Source organism: Leptonotus elevatus, chromosome 8 (genome assembly GCF_054856555.1).
Source record: "Leptonotus elevatus isolate MCC_2025b chromosome 8, RoL_Lele_1.0, whole genome shotgun sequence".
In the NCBI taxonomy this organism is placed as follows: domain Eukaryota; kingdom Metazoa; phylum Chordata; class Actinopteri; order Syngnathiformes; family Syngnathidae; genus Leptonotus; species Leptonotus elevatus.
In genome coordinates, this window is record NC_141246.1 from 18362151 (window position 1) to 18380034 (window position 17884).

Here is a 17884-nt window from a genome sequence, read left to right on the forward strand (position 1 = left end):
TCTTTCCTCCTGTGCTTGCGTGGGTTTTCTCCGAGTACTTCCTCCCACATTCCAGAAACATGAATGTCAGCAGGGAATATGGCTCCAGTAACTCATGAACCTAATGAGGCTGAGCAGTACTTGGGAAATTCGATGACAGACATATACTGTAAATACTTTTTCTAGTTGTAAACACCATGGTTTAAAAGTGTTTTTGACATGACAGCCAGAAAATACCCAACTCCAAATGTATCCACAGTAAGAAAGATTTTGGGCTGACACTATTTCATTTTTAGAAAGTTGGATTGGATCCATTCTAAAAAACAAAAACAAAACAAAAAAAACATGGACGAATCTTCAACACATAGGCTACCCAAAAAAATACACATTCATTTTCATTCGGTCATAAGAAGAGTCCTTGTGACATATATCTGCTAATGTCTTCAAACGTGGTCTGATTATTAACATAATTGTTTGTTCAAACTGCTTTTTTTCCAACTTACAATTTATTGTCTTCAAATTGAAGCCGAATACATGTAACAGAAAGAGTACAAAGAAAATTTAATCCTTCACAAAGTGTATGACTCAACAGGCTTTTTGTCCTATATAATGTTGCAGTGAAAGTGTTGCGGTCGCTCATCCGGGGCAAGACAATGTAAGAGATTTGCCATCAGAAATACCCAGAATAGATCCACATCATGCCCTGTATAGAAAAATACCACCCACGTGATTTACAACAGAACAATTTCATGTCTGTAGGCACAAGATTAGCTTGCTGGCTGTAATTCAAAATCGAAAGCTTTTATGGTTAGACAGTCATTTACATTGATACAATTGTTTTTAAATAGAAGAAACATGTTCAGTAAGGCTCGAAGCATCTGTGACCTTCACTGGAATCATGGGATTATACTATACAACACTTTCTACATTTTACATAACAATGTCAGTCTTGAATTGCTCAACATCTCCCACTTCCAGAGACCCCATTCAATTAAGGCAGCGTTCAAATGTCTGGCCCGAAGTCCTCACTGGTGTTCGTATCTCAAAAACGAACACCGTCAAGCTTGATCCGTCCACCGAGCATCCTCAAATCAAGCTGTCCTGTCAATTTCAACACTGCTCTTCCCCCAGTGAGGCCCGTAAGTCACTCAGGTCCAAGGAGTCCACCGGTATGGGTGTTTTCCTGCCACTTTTAAGGGTCTGGCTGGAGTAGATCTCTACGGACTTAGAAATGGAGTGCACAGATGGCTCTCGGAAATATTCGAAAGCCTCTCTTGCGTGTTCCTCACGAATGCTCTGCTCAAAGGTCTTGCGTTTGTGCCTGAACTCGATAACAGTCTTTGTGTAGGAGTTGAGTGTGGTGACCGATGCACCCATGCAGCAGGTGAAGGACGCCCAGGCCATGCTAATATGTCACAAACACACACACACACACACAACGAGTTAGTTACCTGCGACTCACTTTCAGTTTTAACCTCTGGAGAAAAAGTGGCGAGTGCTCAGTCCAAATTTTGATATTCCCCTCCCAATATCGTCACAGTGTGTTTGCCTAGATTAGTGTCAATCCCTTTAAGTCCCTCTGCTGTCCTCAAGTAAAGCGGGTCATGTGTGAGGTCAGAAAATCAAATCATCAACTCATGTACTGATCGCTCAGGTTGCTCTGATGCTCCTACAAGGTCAAGAATTGTTGAGGCTCACAGATGAATTTTTCACACGCTGCACATATTGTAAAGGCGTGAAATATCATCCCCTTATGCAATCCCAATCGCGCCTGTATCGGGGCTTTGGCACCAAAGCCTAATCCTGCATAACATGAGAGCTTTGGCTTTTTTTCCATTAGTGACAGTGATGAGGTGAGAGTGGCGCTAAGAGACTACTTGAAGTGGCTACATGGAATTTTTAGAATCTGTCTTTGTTAAAGGGGAAGTCAACACCCCAAAGATTTCTTTATACAGTGGTACCTCGGAGTTTGAACATAGTTCGTTCCTGCGAAGTGTTCAAAGATCAAATTGTTCAACCTCCGAATTATTTTTCCCCATAGGAAATAATGTAAATTCAATTAATCCGTTCCCAAGCTCCAAAAACAGAAAATTCCCATTTTAATTTCTATTTATGTTTTTTTACATTTACACCCTGTACAATATTTAAACAATAATAAAAAAAATACCTTACCTTTTTTTGTTGTGGTGTGATGCTATGTTAATGCTTGCTTTAGTTCACTGCTGAGTTTGTTTATTTTACATTGGGCATATTGTTAGACTACTAAGCGGTCCTTGCGTGCGTTGTTTAACGTCAGGCACGTTGTTGAACAGCTAAGGGGGATCCTTGTGCCAGTATTTACAAAAGTAGTCACAGTAGTTACAACTGCGCAATAATCTCCTTCCTAATTTCACTGTGGTTCGTAGCACTGTATGTTTTTCTTTGCTGCCACTGGCACTGTTGTCTTTCTTTGGGCCCATAGTGAAGAAAATTGTCAAGGAAAAATCGAAATGCACTCGCCAGTTTGGAGCACCTCCGTGAGTATTCACGATCTGACTGGAAATGAGCAGTACATCGTCTCAACTACCGCAACGTGAGCATTCGGCATTGCTCGGCTTCACTCGGCTACACTCGGCTTCACTCGGCTTCACTCGGCTTCACTCGGCTACCCGTTTTCAAGGTACGTTTGGCTTAGCTGGCTTTGCTTGAGTATTCGAACTCCGAAAATTAGTTCAAACTCCGAGGCATTTTTTTCTCCGATTTTTTGGTTGCGTTCCGAGACGTTCCATCTCCGAGGTTCCACCGTAATAATATGTTGTATGCGCCCCCACCAGCCTAAACATAGCATTCTGATTACTTGCGTTATTCGGATTCTTTATTTGACTTTTTATTATTCCCCTCACTTTTTCATCGTCTGTCTACTTACACATAAAAAAAATTATTTTCGCAGTTCAAATTTCTATTTGCTCAAAAAATTCCAGCCAACCGGGATCTCATGTTTCTTATTCCACTTATATACAGTGTGCGTACAATTTAACATTTAATATCTAATGTGCCCCATTCATTTTCAATGGGACAGATATTCAACTTTTTCCACACTGTTTGCTACTGCTCAGTGGAGCACTTGGTAAAGTACATTGTCACGTAAGCAGGAAGTCATGGGTTTGAATCCCACCTCCAACTGTACTTGGTAAATGTATTCATGCCCATTCCGCTAAGTGATATATATGTTTACCAACTGACTATCATATGGGAAAATGCATTATAATTACACTTAAGTGACTTCAGCTTCAATGACACCGTTCCGTATTATATGACATTATTCAATATAAGTATGCAACAGATAGCTGAAAGGTTAAGCACGTACCTGCCACTGTGGGGGCATGTGACAGTGTGGTTGGAACACATTTTAACCCAACTTCAATTTCAGATATAGTCATTGTCAATTTTTTTTTAACATCCATTGTATTACTGGTAAATGTCATTTAACATTATTGAGTTTTTTTTCCTATATAGTATCATATTTTCAGCTATATTATACTGCATTATGCAATACGATTGCATACAATGTCACTGATACTTCCAGCGCCACAATGTCGTAGTGGTTAAAGCACGTAACTAGCCTGTAGAAGATCTGGGTTCAATTCCCTCTTAGAGCACATTTGAGTACACCTTCAATTTCATATTATATTATATCATTTTCCAATTAAGATACGATTAAGATATAAAGATATATTATATAATTAATATAATTTCTCCAGAAATTGCACGTCTAGTTAATATTGTGTTTGTGGAATATGAACTAAGCAGCAAAATCCACCTGTTTTTATCCATCTCTGGGGGCAGCCATTTTGCCACTTGTTGTCAAGTAAAAATGACATCGCAGTTGCTCAGGGCTCAGGTAATGACCAATCACGGCTCAGCTTGCATACATCACATGAAACTCAGAAAACAGGTGAGCTGTGATTGGTCGTTACCTGAGCCCTGAGCAACTGTGATGCCATTTTCACTCGACAGCAAGTGGCAAAATGGCCACCCCTGAGATTGACACAATATTCATCCAAATGCCGTTCAGTGAAGGCGCAAAGAACATATTAAGAAACTTGATGCAGAATCATACCAGAAAGACCAGCCATAGTCCCAGTTATAAGGCCTCCAATCGGGAGGTCCCAGACTGACGGTGACCTGGAAGACTTGCGTGTACATCACATGAGCCACCATGCCCAGAAGACCTGCAATCAAATGGAGGAGATTAGGAACATCCAACATTTTCTAACTTTTACGACTTAAGTCATGAACACGACAGTCTCGTATATGTCAAAATGTTCCATCATTAAACCTTTAGTAAGATCTTCAATTTGGTGCAGCATGTTAAAGAGGAAGTCAACCGTGACCTCACTAGTCTCAACATGACATTTTTATTAATATTACATTTGTGGAATATGAGTTATGCCGCAAAATACAGCCGTTTTTTTTCCATCTCATCTAAGATGACATCATAGTTGCTCAGGGCTCAGGCAATGACCGCTGTTTTCTGAAGCTGAGCTGTGATTGGTTGTTAACCTGAGCACCTGTGATGTCATTTTTACTCGACGGCATAACTCTTCTGATATAACTGCTGGATTTTGCTGCTTAACTCATATTCCACTAACACAATATTAACCAGAATACCGTCATTAGACTAGTGGGGCTGCATCCGGTACGAGAGCTCTATCATTGTTTGTTAACGAAGTTGTAGTTTGGTTAGTTATACACCTTGGCAAACGACAAAAAATATACTGTACACATTGTTAAATTAGGTGTATTTGCAACTAGTTGAGGCTTGCTAAAGCACGTCTAAATGCATGGCGACAACCTGAGAGCACGGTGAAAACAGCAGCAAACGCATTGAGCTTGAGTCCGTCAATGACGTTGCTGGAATGGACCAGTTCCAAACACATGAGGCTGAAGCCCACCACCAGCAGAACTATGTACAGCATCTCCGATACCAGCGACAGCCAAAGCATCCCTGACAAGAAAAATATAATCAGTACACAAAATGAATGTGTATTTTCTGTTTGGATATTTCATTATTGTATAGTGTTGTACGTGTATGTCATAATTAAGCTCAACCAAGGTTAAGATTCCACTTCAAATGAATGCAGTATCGCTTATAAATGTTGTCTCCTGCTCTATTCAATCTTTCTGACAATTCCTGAAGGCCCATTGGGGGGGAAAGTAATTTCTTATGATTGATCCATAAGCGTAATGGGTCATGGTGTTCTGTTTTGTTCATAAACCATCATACAAAATATTGGATTCATCAGGAATAAAGGACACGATGTGCCTCAAGCGTAACATAGATTATTTGTTCAATGCTTAGCAAGACTCAATTTTGTCTCATGTTCAAATTGAAGCCGAGCTGTCAGTGATTCAATATTAGACAATCAATGGCCTTCCATTTTATTAGATAAATATTCATACACTTAGTCACGGATACTGCAACCACTTCACTGAAACGTAATGTGAAAAATCAAGAAAGAAAAAAAAGTCTGCCTGTATAGAGAGACATCTGCCAGCAAAATTGCATTCCTATCATTTTAGCTTGTAATATGTCAAACCCATCATAGAACGCTCACCTTTCTCGGATGGAGGAGCCAAATCAATGAAGCTGCGGCATCGCTCACCTACAACCATGGAGAATAACACAATTAACTTTTGTTTTGTCTGTTTGTTTTTATTTGTTCATTTTTCCTTTCGGACAATCATAGAGGCAATTACCAACATTCACTCTTCACATACAATTATACCCGAAAAGAAGAAGGGCTGACTGGATGAAGCCGAAGCTTATTAATTAATTCCCGTTCCCAGAATGCAATAGGACGCAGATAATCAATTTTGTTGTTGATGTGATGACACATATTAGAAGAAGTTGCCTTCCAAAACAAACAAAAAATAAAGGGTAATATTATATACGATGGTTCTTCTTTTGTTGTGTGACAATCATTTTACAGAGCACAATGTCATGTCTGGGAAGATCTGGTTTTGGTTGAGGGTTCCGATTGGTCCTGAGTGGGTTCCAGCCCTTCCGGGTTGACCAATCCGGGCCCTCAGCCACTTATGCCTGGCCCCAGGTGTGGCTAGTTACCCAATTAGTGTGAGTGTATTTAATTCCCGGGTGGTGATCAGTCGGCGTGGGATCATTGCCGCTTGTCACGGTCACACCCGGAGTTCTTGCTGTCTTTTTGATTTTGTATCTTTTCAGTTTGTTGTTTAGTTAGCATTAACCAGTACCCTGGTTAGTGTTTTCTGTAAAATAAAGCACGCCAGTTTCGCACTCCTGCTGTGGTTCTCCTGCCTCCCTGCATTTTGGGTCCTCCACTTCACACGCCGACAGACACCACGCCGCTCTGTGACCACACCGTGACACACAAGAAACACTGATACTGAAATACAATTTTAGAAAGTAAAAAAAAAAAAGACCCTTCTTTGCAATGACACGTAAAGCCTTGGACGGGGCAAAGAAAAAAATAAATAAAACCATGTGCCAATTCCTCATCTTTTAAGTAGAATTTGCTGTTAGAGTTGTTGTAAAGGAACACTTTAATCAGGTAGACGGAGGCTGGCAACAGCTGTTTTGAGGAAAAACTCATCAAGGCCGCTGTTACATAATCCTTATTAACTCAAGCTGTCTCAGCTCCCTCCTCCATCGTACAGCCACTTGATGAGATAGACATGTCCGAGCAATGCCCTCAGGAATCATTTCAATTCATGTGCTGTTTTTGGTGCTGGGTGACACAAAGTAACCTGAAGTGCGGCACACGTCTCAAATGTTACAGGGGTTGTCAACAAAAATGGAAAATGCACTCCACTTATTCCAGATTTAGAAACTGTGTGCCAGCTACAGAGGAGTAATCTGGCCAGAGAGCAGCTTTGACCTTGCTTGTCATGACCTCTAAAAGCACACATTAGCTTCGCACTCATCTTTGCTCTTGTTCCTTAATTACTAGCTGTGTAGGCTATGTGTTGTTTCAACAATTTTTCATACGCCATCTCTGAGTGACAAAACAATGAGAAAGCATAGTGAATGCACTGGTTTTGTAGTGGACCCGCAGAGTAACTTTTAAACTCCTCCAAACTGTTCAATTGGTTCATGGAGCAGCCAAAAAGTGTGCCGATTAAATGGCTGCCAATCCAATGTATCCTTTAGTTATTGAAAAGTGCAAATTTAGCCGATTGAAATCATCAAAACAAATACAACTTTATTGAAACAGTCTGTGTCACCAATTCTGACATTACAAAGACAATAATGTTCAGTTTTGATTTGATCATAAAAAAAAACATGTAGCTAAAAGACTTGAGTGAAAATGTTGGAAAAATACTTTCAGTTGCAATCTACTCCACTACTATAACATAAACAAGAAAACAAACTACAACAGTAATAACCAACCAGGGGGGCGTGGCACCCTTGTGTGCTTTAAGATGAACCTACTTAATTTGTCTGAAAATTATGATTTATTAATTACAATGCATATTTGTTCATCTATGCCAGTGACAGACAGAACAATTAAATGCTCTTTCGTCATCATCATCATCATCATCATCATCAACATCATCATCCACCTGTTGCATTCATACAACAGGATATGTCACAGCTTCCTGTGACTATATCACTATATATATATATATATATATCATGTATATTGTTGTTTTAATAGACCAAACACATCTTCCACAAGTTAGACACATGAAGCTCAGATTTACGCTAAGAAACATTTAATATATGTTTATCACAAATAATGGAGAGGAAAAGAGGGGGGAGAAAAATCCCAGAAAAAAACACTCAAAATATATTGAATTTTTTTTAGTTTACATTGAAAAAAAAATCCACAAATACTGTATATGCAAATCCATGAGTGCTGAACCGCGAGTATGTGGGGGATGACTGTACTTTGTTGCTGTAGCTACTTAAGTAGATATTCAGGTATTTCTACTTTACTTGAGTACTATACTTTTTTTTCCTGACGTCCTTTTACTTATATTCCATACATTTGAAGATGTATGTATTATACAGTATATCTTCACTTTGTCAAAATACGCTTGTTACTTCCGTTCCATGTAATCAAGACATAGAGAAACACAATAGAGAAAGGTGACGTCAACAGTAGTTGAGATTATGATTGATTGATTGATTGATTGATTGATTGTTCAGCGGAGGAAAAAAACAGCAACATGGAGTGATATGAGCCAGATAGTATAAGAATGAGAGAAACAAGATAATTCCCCTTCCATGTCTTTAGTTAAGATACATTTTTTAAAGATGTTGGCTCCAAGAATTATTAATCCCCTTTTCCCAAAAAAATTCTGTCTATTCTGAAAATAAACAGCATACAAGTAAGAGAGGTGTATTTTTTCAGTTGTTATCATCTGATAATTTCACATGTTAATAAATTCTAGGAGTGAACAATTTAGAAAAATTATCTCATTGAATTTTTTTCTCTCAATATTGAAAAAGCAAATGTGATTTTTTTCAAACTCCTCTTCCTTTTCCTGTTTTTTTTTTTAAACAAATGCAAGCAATAAATAATTACAATAAATAATATCAGATTCATCATATGTAAATTTTTTGGTCTTACAGGTTAGTCTTCCGCTAAAATTTAGGCAAATGAACCATGCATGAATTAATATGAAAGAAAGTTTATTCGTCTACTTCAATTTGAGTTGTTAGCTAAGCACTTTGGCTTGCAGTGTTGTTGTAAGCATTCACTACAACTTCATAAAATTCTACCAAACAAGTGTGGCGTAAACATAAGTCAAATTACAACAATACTGCAAACAAATCTGTGTCTTTATCACTTCAATTTTTCATGTTTCATGAAAGAATAATATGTAAACTGTAAACATGTGGACTGCACTTTAAGCACTGAACTTATCTAGGCACTATATAAATGAATAAAATATACAAAACTAGCCTGCCGAGTCATATTGACCAACCGAAATGAATAATTGCCCCCCCCCCCCCCCCCCCAAATTGCATTCTACTACATTGTAAGCACAAGCCGGTTCATGTTCTCAAAAACTATGGGAACATTCTATAGCTATATTGACTTGAATAATAATTTATTTCAGGATCACTTTCTAAAACTTTAACTTGACTTTAATTTTATTTTTAAAGCAGTACTTCTGCATTTACCAAAGTGTTTTTTATACAAGTATCTCTACTTATACTTAAATACGAGCCTGTTTCCATGGTGATGAGCGTATTATTGGAGGAGTGGGTGGGGGACACATGCCCTTGCAACGTCAAGTCCCTACAACTTTGACACACACGCACGCACACACACACGCACGCACACGCACTTGGTGATCTTACTTTCATCGTGGATGTTCTCCTCACACGAGAACCAGATTCCAGTGTGGAACTGGCGGAAGAGGAAGCGGTCGTCTCCGGTCTCCCAGCTGTAGACCACCTTGTTTGGGTCGGTCTCGTTGACGCCGTAGTCGATGCACTGGTGGGTCCGCAGTTTGCTGCACTTGGGCTTGGGGACCCTCTGCGTGCCCACGCACCAGTAGGTGGTGATGAAAGCCGTGATGGAGAAGAGCAAGGCAAAGAAGTTCAAGCCCACCGACAGAAGAGTCCTGCATCTGCGAGTTGTCTTCATTGTCTGCGAGGAGGTGGCGGCCAAGTGAAAGAAGAGAGGCTAAATCCCAAATGCATCAAACGTTCCACTCTTTCCAAGAGTATCCATCTAAGTGCAAGAAAGTCCCGTCGCCAAGAGTCACTCCTGCAGCATCGGGTCCCAGCTGCGATTTGACACTCGGTCGCTGGCCAATGAGTGTCTCATAGGAAGTCACGTTGTCAAAGGATTTGACTCCTGCTTGTATCGAGTGTGGGATTTTCTTATCAGCCACACGCGTTTGCGTCATGAGGATGTGTGCCCTCCTCCCTACTCGACATGACGACGCAAAACGTCACAGTGAACTTACACCAAAAGTTCATTGCAGTGTGTGCGCGCGCGCGTGTAGGACTTACATTGGCTTAATTACCAGTTGATGTACATTGTTTTTTATTGTGTTTATTTTCATCTGTTATATTCAAATGTAATTTCTTTAAACTTGTATCCAACATGTATTTTTTTTAAGAGTAAGACAGTATAACATACAGTACAGGCCAAAAGTTTGGACACACCTTCTCATTCAATACATTTGCTTTATTTTCATGACAGCACATTGTAGATTCTCACTGAAGGCATCAAAACTATAACAACTATGACAACTAACGAACACATTTGGAGTTATGTACTTAACAAAAATTTTGAAAATACTAATATAAATACATAAATAAATAGCCACGTCCTTTTCTTTGATTACTTTTTCGCACATTCTTGGCATTCCCTCGATGAGCTTCAAAAGGTCGTTACCTGAAAGGGGTTTCCAGCCGTCTTTAAGGAGTTCCCAGAGGGAAGAATGAAAAGAGTATGCAAAAAAGTAACCAGACCAAAGGATGGCTATTTTTAAGAATCTATAATATAAAACATTTTTTTCCCCAGTTATTTCACCTTTTTTTTGTTAAGGTCATAACGCCACATCAGTTCATACATAGTTTTGATGCCTTCAGTGAAAATCTACAAAGTAACCAGTCAATAAAGCAAATGCATTGAATAAGAAAGTTTGTGCAAACTTTCGGCCTGTACTGTATATGAAAAATATAAGAAACAGAAAACAGACAGAGGTCAAGACAAATTTATTTTTAATAATAGTAATTAAATAAAAATTGTATTTGTAATGTACTTTACATTTCAAGAGAAATCTCAAAGTGCTACAGTGGCAAGTAAAAAAAAACAGTACAAGTAAAAAAGAAAAGAAAAGTGTAAAAAAGTGAAATAAGTGCATAGCCCTTAAAAAAACATAATCACAGAAGAGGCTCAAAGGGTTCACAAGCCCACAGTTGACAAATATTAATGACATCCCTTGATCTTAACCCACTTGAGGGCAAGGCAAAACTCTAAAGTTCAGTGGATCCCTTGACACAGACGCGAGATCTGCACCTGCAAAAACAAGTATGTAGGTCTACTGCACCTGCAAAAACACACTTATAACTGTTGTTTTCCTCAAGTGGAGGCATTCTTAAGGTGCCATTTTACAAATATTTTAGACTGCCATTGTAGCAGATAAGTAAAATAATTGAACTCCCCCCCCACAATACAATGCAACTGTCATGTTTTGGCATTGGGTTGTGGTCGGAATGAGGACCCCCGTGCAGGGAAGCAGGTAAATTACATTATCTCCCCCAAAAAAGTGTGATTATATATTGGTTCCAAGAGGCGACTTTTCAACTGCAACTGACATCTCTCAGCAGCGTGCCATAATCTTCTACCCCCAGTGGCTAAGCTGTACTCAAACACGACAGGCGAGAGCACACCACTAGCAATGTGTCCCAAATTCCGTTAAATAAGATGCTACTGATATGGTACCTGGGCTTGGCTTTTATTAAGCCCACATTAAAGTGACAAAGACACAAGAATGGTGCGCACACCAAATAGCCATATGGAAAAAGTTACATGTGAGGGTCCAATCATGCTAATGCTGATTAGCTATAATATAGCAAAATCAGCACTTAATACGAGTTTTGGTGTGGAGTTTGCATGATCTCCAGCATACTTGTGTGGGTTTTCTCTGGCCACTCAGGTTTCCCGACACATTACAAAAATACATTTTGAAAACATTTTGTCAAAATGAGGAGTTAGTAATTTAAAACACACACATATTTTGCTCTATTTGGTGAAACTTTGATTATGACTTAAAGACCCAGTGTGTAGTCCTTAGCGGCATCTAGTGGTTAAAGAATAGCATTAGAAGCACGTAGGAGAAGGACGCACATTACGGTGGCTCAGAGAGACCACATTTCGCAAGTTTACCACCAATTCTTATTTTACGTGAGCGAACGAGCATCTCGGCGAATGACGGCGACTTGGCATCAGTTGTGAAGCTAGGCGAGCGACGCCGAAAGACCAAGCGAGCAGGAATTAGCCAGAGCAGCTAACAAGAGCGGCTAGCGGGAGTGGGCCGGAGCTATTGCGTGGAGTGGCTAATAAGAGCGGCTAGCGGGAGGAACTAATTAAAAAAAAAAAAAGTTAGTAAAATCTTGCGAGAGCAGAGCAGAGCAGAAGGTGACAAGCGACGGGAGCCTGAATCACAGGACTCAACGACGACCACCTGCAGGCCCCAGTTCTGGAAGGTAAGCTGCAGTCGGCCCATTGGGTCCGACACTTGATGCAAGCACCACTCGGGCTAACTACATTCGCGAAGTTGTCCTTTAATATGGCAGCTCTAGTAAAGTGAGATTACAGCCATGTAATATAATAAGTGATTACTAAACCTACAATTATATAAAAAAATGGTAAGTTAATGCAATACGACGCATGCATTTTTTTTGTGCATACTATTGACATTAAGTCGTTTTTTTTTTAAAGGAATGAATTATTAGTTCACCACTAGATGGTGCTAGGGATCACTGAATGTCCATTTAACAGTAGTACACCATAAATCCAGAATATATATATATATATATATATATATATATATATATATTAGGGGTGTTAGAAAAAATCGATTCGGCAATATATCACGTTATTACAGCGCGCAATTCTCGAATCGATTCGATATGCGGCCGAATCGATTTTTAAACATACATTTTTTATGGGAATATTCAACAAAACGTCTTACTTAGGGTTAGGATTTACGGCTATATATATATATATATATATATATATATATATATATATATATATATATATCCAAAGCCCATCATTGTTAATCCACATGATAGGACACATTCCATATAGAATTCTTACGTAATTCATCAGGCGGAAGTACGAGAACTGATCTGAAATAGTAAAACGCACACATTTCCTCACAGCTTTGCCTAAGCCTGTGGGTCACATGGACAACAAAAAAAAGCGGTCAGATTGACATTGTAATGCTCTTTTGTTACACTTAATGTCAGCACAGCTGCTGTCTTTGCTTGCATGAATGTCTCAGCAGGAACAAACAGATTAAAAATACTGGACAAGACCGGGGATGTGATTGTTGTAACTTGAGGGGATCATTTCATGTTGACGTACATGGTCCCAAATTCCATATGGTACTTACTGCATTGCTCTGGGCAGGAAAATGGATGGCTATAAAAGGAGCTTTTGGTATTTTTCACAAGTATCCATGTCAAAAGAGATTAAGCGCGGGAAGCAATGCAACTTTTTATTGGGCTTTGAACACCGTGTGAGCATATGTGCATAGAGTGCAACGTTTGAGACTTAAGCTTTTGATAGACAGACTTCATTTGTATTTCAGTGGCAACTCACCCTCAAAGCTGCTAAGAGCAGAATTTTCCACTAAACAGATAGCCCTTGAGGATTAGTCTTCATAATCTGTGGTTCACTGATCCTCGAAATCATACTGTCTGGGTGCTCGGAAATCAGCTTACAGTGACAGTAGATGCTGTGCGAGTGGTTTTATGATTGCAACTGCATGCGCACGTACAGTAGCAACAAACCACAACATGACAATCATTTAACAGGAGCAGAGGCTTGTCACCATTGGCAGATCTCCCCCTACGTCTTGGGGATGATTTTTTCATAAACTTGGTTCCGATCCGCAGAACATTAGTTCCACTTTACTTCCATTTCTGCACGGTCACATGACACTGAGGCACTTGGAGGCTGTGTACCATTTTACCATCTAGCTAAATAAGTGTTGAGTTGGGATACTCGCAAAACATAAAAAAAAAATCTTTCATAGTAATGAAACATTTGATGCTTGTAGTGAGCATGAATACAGATTGACGATTGATTACTAATTCTACACTTAATCACACAATCAACATGGATGCAGATGATACCATCCACAGTCAGGGTTTCACACATTTGCAACTTTATCCTACACACATTACAAGAAAGAGCCAATCTAAGTAAAAAGCAATGTTTTGGATTGGGAAGAATTAAGAGATTGTTGTATCATTGTGCTTCTTAGATAATTTGAATGAATGAGCCGTTCACCAGCAGTATGCGAAATGTCGTCGGGCCATAGTCGAGTGGTGACTATTGACCATCCGATTGGCTCTTAGTCCAGCAAATCAGTGCATGAGATACAGTAGAAGTAAGCAGCAAACCCACCTGTTGGCCAGTTCATTGATTATCATTTGCAATATGTGTGATTTTTTTCTCTCTCTCCAGTATTGCTGGCGTCCGCATGGGAGTAATCACTGAAATTAAAACACAACAGGGCCAGCGAAAAATGTCATCCAAGACACCTATATGTGCTCTCTACATTTCGTCGGTGGAAATGTGCCAGCAGCTGAAAATCCAGAACCAATCGATTGCAGGTATGTTTATCATCTGCTTTCTCAGCGTTAGCCTTGCGAGCTGCCAGCAACAACATGCTAGCTACTATACATCATGGTGTAAATGCACCAATATTACCTTGAGTTTACCTACGGAAGCCACTGCTGCTTAAATGTGAAAATTTATATAAAGTATCAACGTTATAGAAGCTGTTAGAGTAGACAATATTTGTATTCTTTTTTTTTTTTTTGAAATACCCCTTCAAAATAGCTACTAGCAATACTTGCAAATACAACGTATCAGCAGCTGGGGCGCATCCCGTTCAAAGTTTGTAATCAGTGAAGGCCATCAAACCCTCATCTGTCTTGGAACTTAAACATCAGTTTCTGAAATGACACACTCAGAGAAAAAACAAATATTAAAAATCATTATCATTATGTCAATTTCAAAAACATTTATAACTTCTTATTCAACTATCTTACTTCTAGCCACAGCTGTACAGATGTAGATACAATCATGTCAACTCAATACAGCTCAACACAAAATACTATTGTTCTATCATTATCCTTATAAATTTGCCCCGAAAAGGGAAAGTTAACAAATTAACCATCTTCATCTTTTACTTATAGTGTAAAAGACTATCAATTCAGTCACTAAAAAAAACAAAAAAATAAAACACTAATTTAATATTCTTCTACAAAAACTCAACAATATCTTTCAAATACTATTACTTATTTTTTTATTGTTAATCATTCCTCTCTTACCTAGAAAAGAGAAAAAGTCCCTTTACGAGGATACATTATGCTCTAACCCACAGCCCCCTCCTTTTCTTCTAACCTAGAAACAGGGGGGGGGGGGGGATCTTAACATTATACATCGCAAAACCTATTTTACCACATTCCCATTCGAAAAACAAACGCCACTATCACAACAGTCTCATCTCACACAAAAACAACACCAAACTTAGTTAAAGATATTGAAGAAAAACAAACAAAATCACCATACGCACATTTCTCACTCACAAACACAATAATAGCCCCCACCTTTTAGAAGCTAGGTCACACACTCAAATACATACGCACACACTCTTTAGTCATTATAAAATAATAAACGGTTTCATTCTATCAATTCGTTGTCTACAAATCTTATGGCATTTAAACCGCAGTCTTGTACGGTAATTTCAATAAACGGGTTAACTTATTTCGGAGGGGAAGTTACTTTAGCACCAAAATCAGACACTATATCATCACCAGCATCTATCAAAGAAAATACAAAAGTCCCTCGTACCATTTTGTCCAGCGACGGCTTTTCATACAATCGATCCATAGTTTGTTTTTTCATTTTTCATCGACGTTTTTTTTTTATTTCCGCATGGCTGCGACTCCAAGCACAAGTTCCGACTATGAACCGGAAGCACATTCAGGACAAACCATTCTGTATCCCGGTCGAAATCGCCCTCCATTTTTGTAGTTTTTTATTTTTTACTTTCGGTTTATATTCTACGCAAGTAGTATTAATATTTATCAATACAGTGACGTCTCACTTTTAGTATAATAGTTCAATAGGTTAACACAAATGGCCACACAACAGACACACATAAGAATCACGTGACCTCTCGTTTATACACAGCGGTTACCCAATCCCGCTGAGCTAAACTGTCCTCCATATATTGCAAAATTTTTGCAAGGCGCTTATTTTCAAAATAACTCGTCACGCGCTATCGAATTAAACCGTAGAACAAAAGGAATTCATACGGTAATCCTGACCTCAAAACTACAAAAGTAGGAGCGCCATAATTAAAATAAATCACGTAATCTCTCGATTGCAAATACAGCGACACAAAATCCAATTATCGCTGTAATCAACTTGGACCCCTCAATACTGTTCAATTTCAAACAAGCGCTTTTTCAAAAAACATATTACGTGTAAATAGACGTTCTCAATAAGAGTCATGAGCAAATATCGATATTAGTCCCCAATCGGCCAAACTGCTAAAAAAGCAGAGCGCTTACCATAATCTTCGCAATCCTTAGTGGAAGAAAGACTTCTCATGTCATCCGGCAACCCTTTTATTCAATATATATTATGGTCTAAGGATTCTTCGTAGCGAGACGAAAACAAAACAAAACAACAACAAAAATCAATTCACTACTTCATCCTGCATAAAAAAAGCGCTAATCTAGGTGTGCACTTACGTCACTTTTTAAATACACCACCCCACGACGTGTCCAGTTCAATATCGTAGGAATTATCCCAACTCTCAATAGAACGACATCAAACTACAACTTGTTCACACAGATCTCATGTAAAAATTTAGACAATTTGGAAGACGAAAAACCAGTTGCAGCGGTCCCAAACAGACAGAACCTCCCTACGTGGATAAAAGTCTCCACTTACCGTACTTTATTTATTAAGGCCTAGAAGTTCCGCCCGTCCGGAAACGCCGCAGCTCGCAAGCCGTCAAAATACCACCATCCGTTAGAATTCAGCGTCGGAGGTCACCATTTGTTAGAGTAGACACTATTTGTATTCTACTCTTTGCGTGTTCAATTAACTGAATGGTGAGATTCTGGTGAAGAAGTCCCTTTGCAAAGGTATCATTATCAGAAGCTTCTGATCACACAAAATGAAGACACTCAAACCGTGTTCCGTTCAGATTGTCCCTCCTTCTCCTGCACACCGTTTTTCATTGAAAAGTCCCTCCCCTCCCATGAGCACAAAAAGGCAGAAGTTCCCAGGCATACAAATCAGATTAGACCTAAACAATAATAAATCAGCCTGTCCTTGGACTCGACCGACTGAGACTGGTACAAACTCTACTCCCTCTTAGATAATAGTGGAAAATAAACTTGTTGCCCTTCTTTTCTCAGACGAGAGAGACAGATAAGAATACAATAGACAATACTATTCATTGAGCTACACAGCTATAACTAAATCCAAAACGGCTAAAATATAAATTGAAACTGAAAAACAATGTTAATAATTCAACAAACCCTACAACAACATGCTAGTTGACCAGTGTCACTTTAACAGCCCGAAGGTAGGCGTAAAATCTTCAAATGAAAATCGAGACTTTAATGTGTTTCGTGAAAATTAGCGACCAACACGATATTAGCAGTCATCTCGACCGCACCGGAGTGGCAGCAACGATCATACAAGAAATCTTACTTTACTTATACTTTGAGGTCTCCGCATGTCAACCACCGTTTTAGCTGTTCCAAAGTGTGTTTGTCGATTGAACCATGTTGAAATTTCACGCCTGGGACGTCGTTCTCTTCCAAAATGATGTGTAGCGTATGTCCTACTCTGTTATTTTGTCCTACTCATGCATATTAATGAGGAAAACGTGACGTCATTTTAAATCAACCTTATTGATATGCTATGGTGGGGAACCTAAACGCAGAGAAGCAAGTTAGCAAGGCAAGTGTGTACTTAAAAAAAAGTAATTTAATTGAAAAGCAAAAACAACATACTTGACTATCCCAAAAACACAAAAGTCCCAAAACAAGATACAAATTAGGAAGAATAAGTGGTTCAGAAAACGGATGGATGGAGTGCTTTTTATTCAGATACAAACAATATTTCCTTCCTGTATTGGCTTCACTCAC

The 17884-nt window shown here is 39.0% G+C and overlaps 1 protein-coding gene across 2 annotated transcripts; it reads right to left on the minus strand.

Moving 5' to 3' along the window:
* Positions 1-323: 323 nt before the first annotated feature.
* On the minus strand, positions 324-15671 carry LOC147170081 (germ cell-specific gene 1-like protein). Of its 2 annotated transcripts, XM_086083357.1 has the most exons (7): positions 15564-15671; positions 14109-14197; positions 9311-10985; positions 5577-5624; positions 4814-4966; positions 4079-4190; positions 324-1384 (listed from the first exon to the last, which is right to left on the minus strand). In XM_086083357.1, exons 3-7 carry the CDS (start codon positions 9597-9599, stop codon positions 1090-1092), a joined length of 897 nt encoding a protein of 298 aa, XP_085939483.1. In that variant the 5' UTR covers positions 9600-10985; positions 14109-14197; positions 15564-15671; the 3' UTR covers positions 324-1089. The 2 variants fall into 2 exon arrangements, with proteins under 2 accessions (XP_085939483.1, XP_085939484.1); XM_086083358.1 differs by lacking the exon at positions 14109-14197.
* Positions 15672-17884: the final 2213 nt, after the last annotated feature.

Bases quoted from the DNA above. Each gene is read 5' to 3' on its own strand.
- LOC147170081 (XM_086083358.1), bottom strand. From the start codon at position 9,599: ATGAAGACAACTCGCAGATGCAGGACTCTTCTGTCGGTGGGCTTGAAC. The intron at 5,625-9,310 runs GTAAGATCACCA...CCATGGTTGTAG, and splicing joins GGAGAACATCCACGATGAAA to GTGAGCGATGCCGCAGCTTC. The intron at 1,385-4,078 runs GTATGATTCTGC...GTGACATATTAG, and splicing joins GACTATGGCTGGTCTTTCTG to CATGGCCTGGGCGTCCTTCA.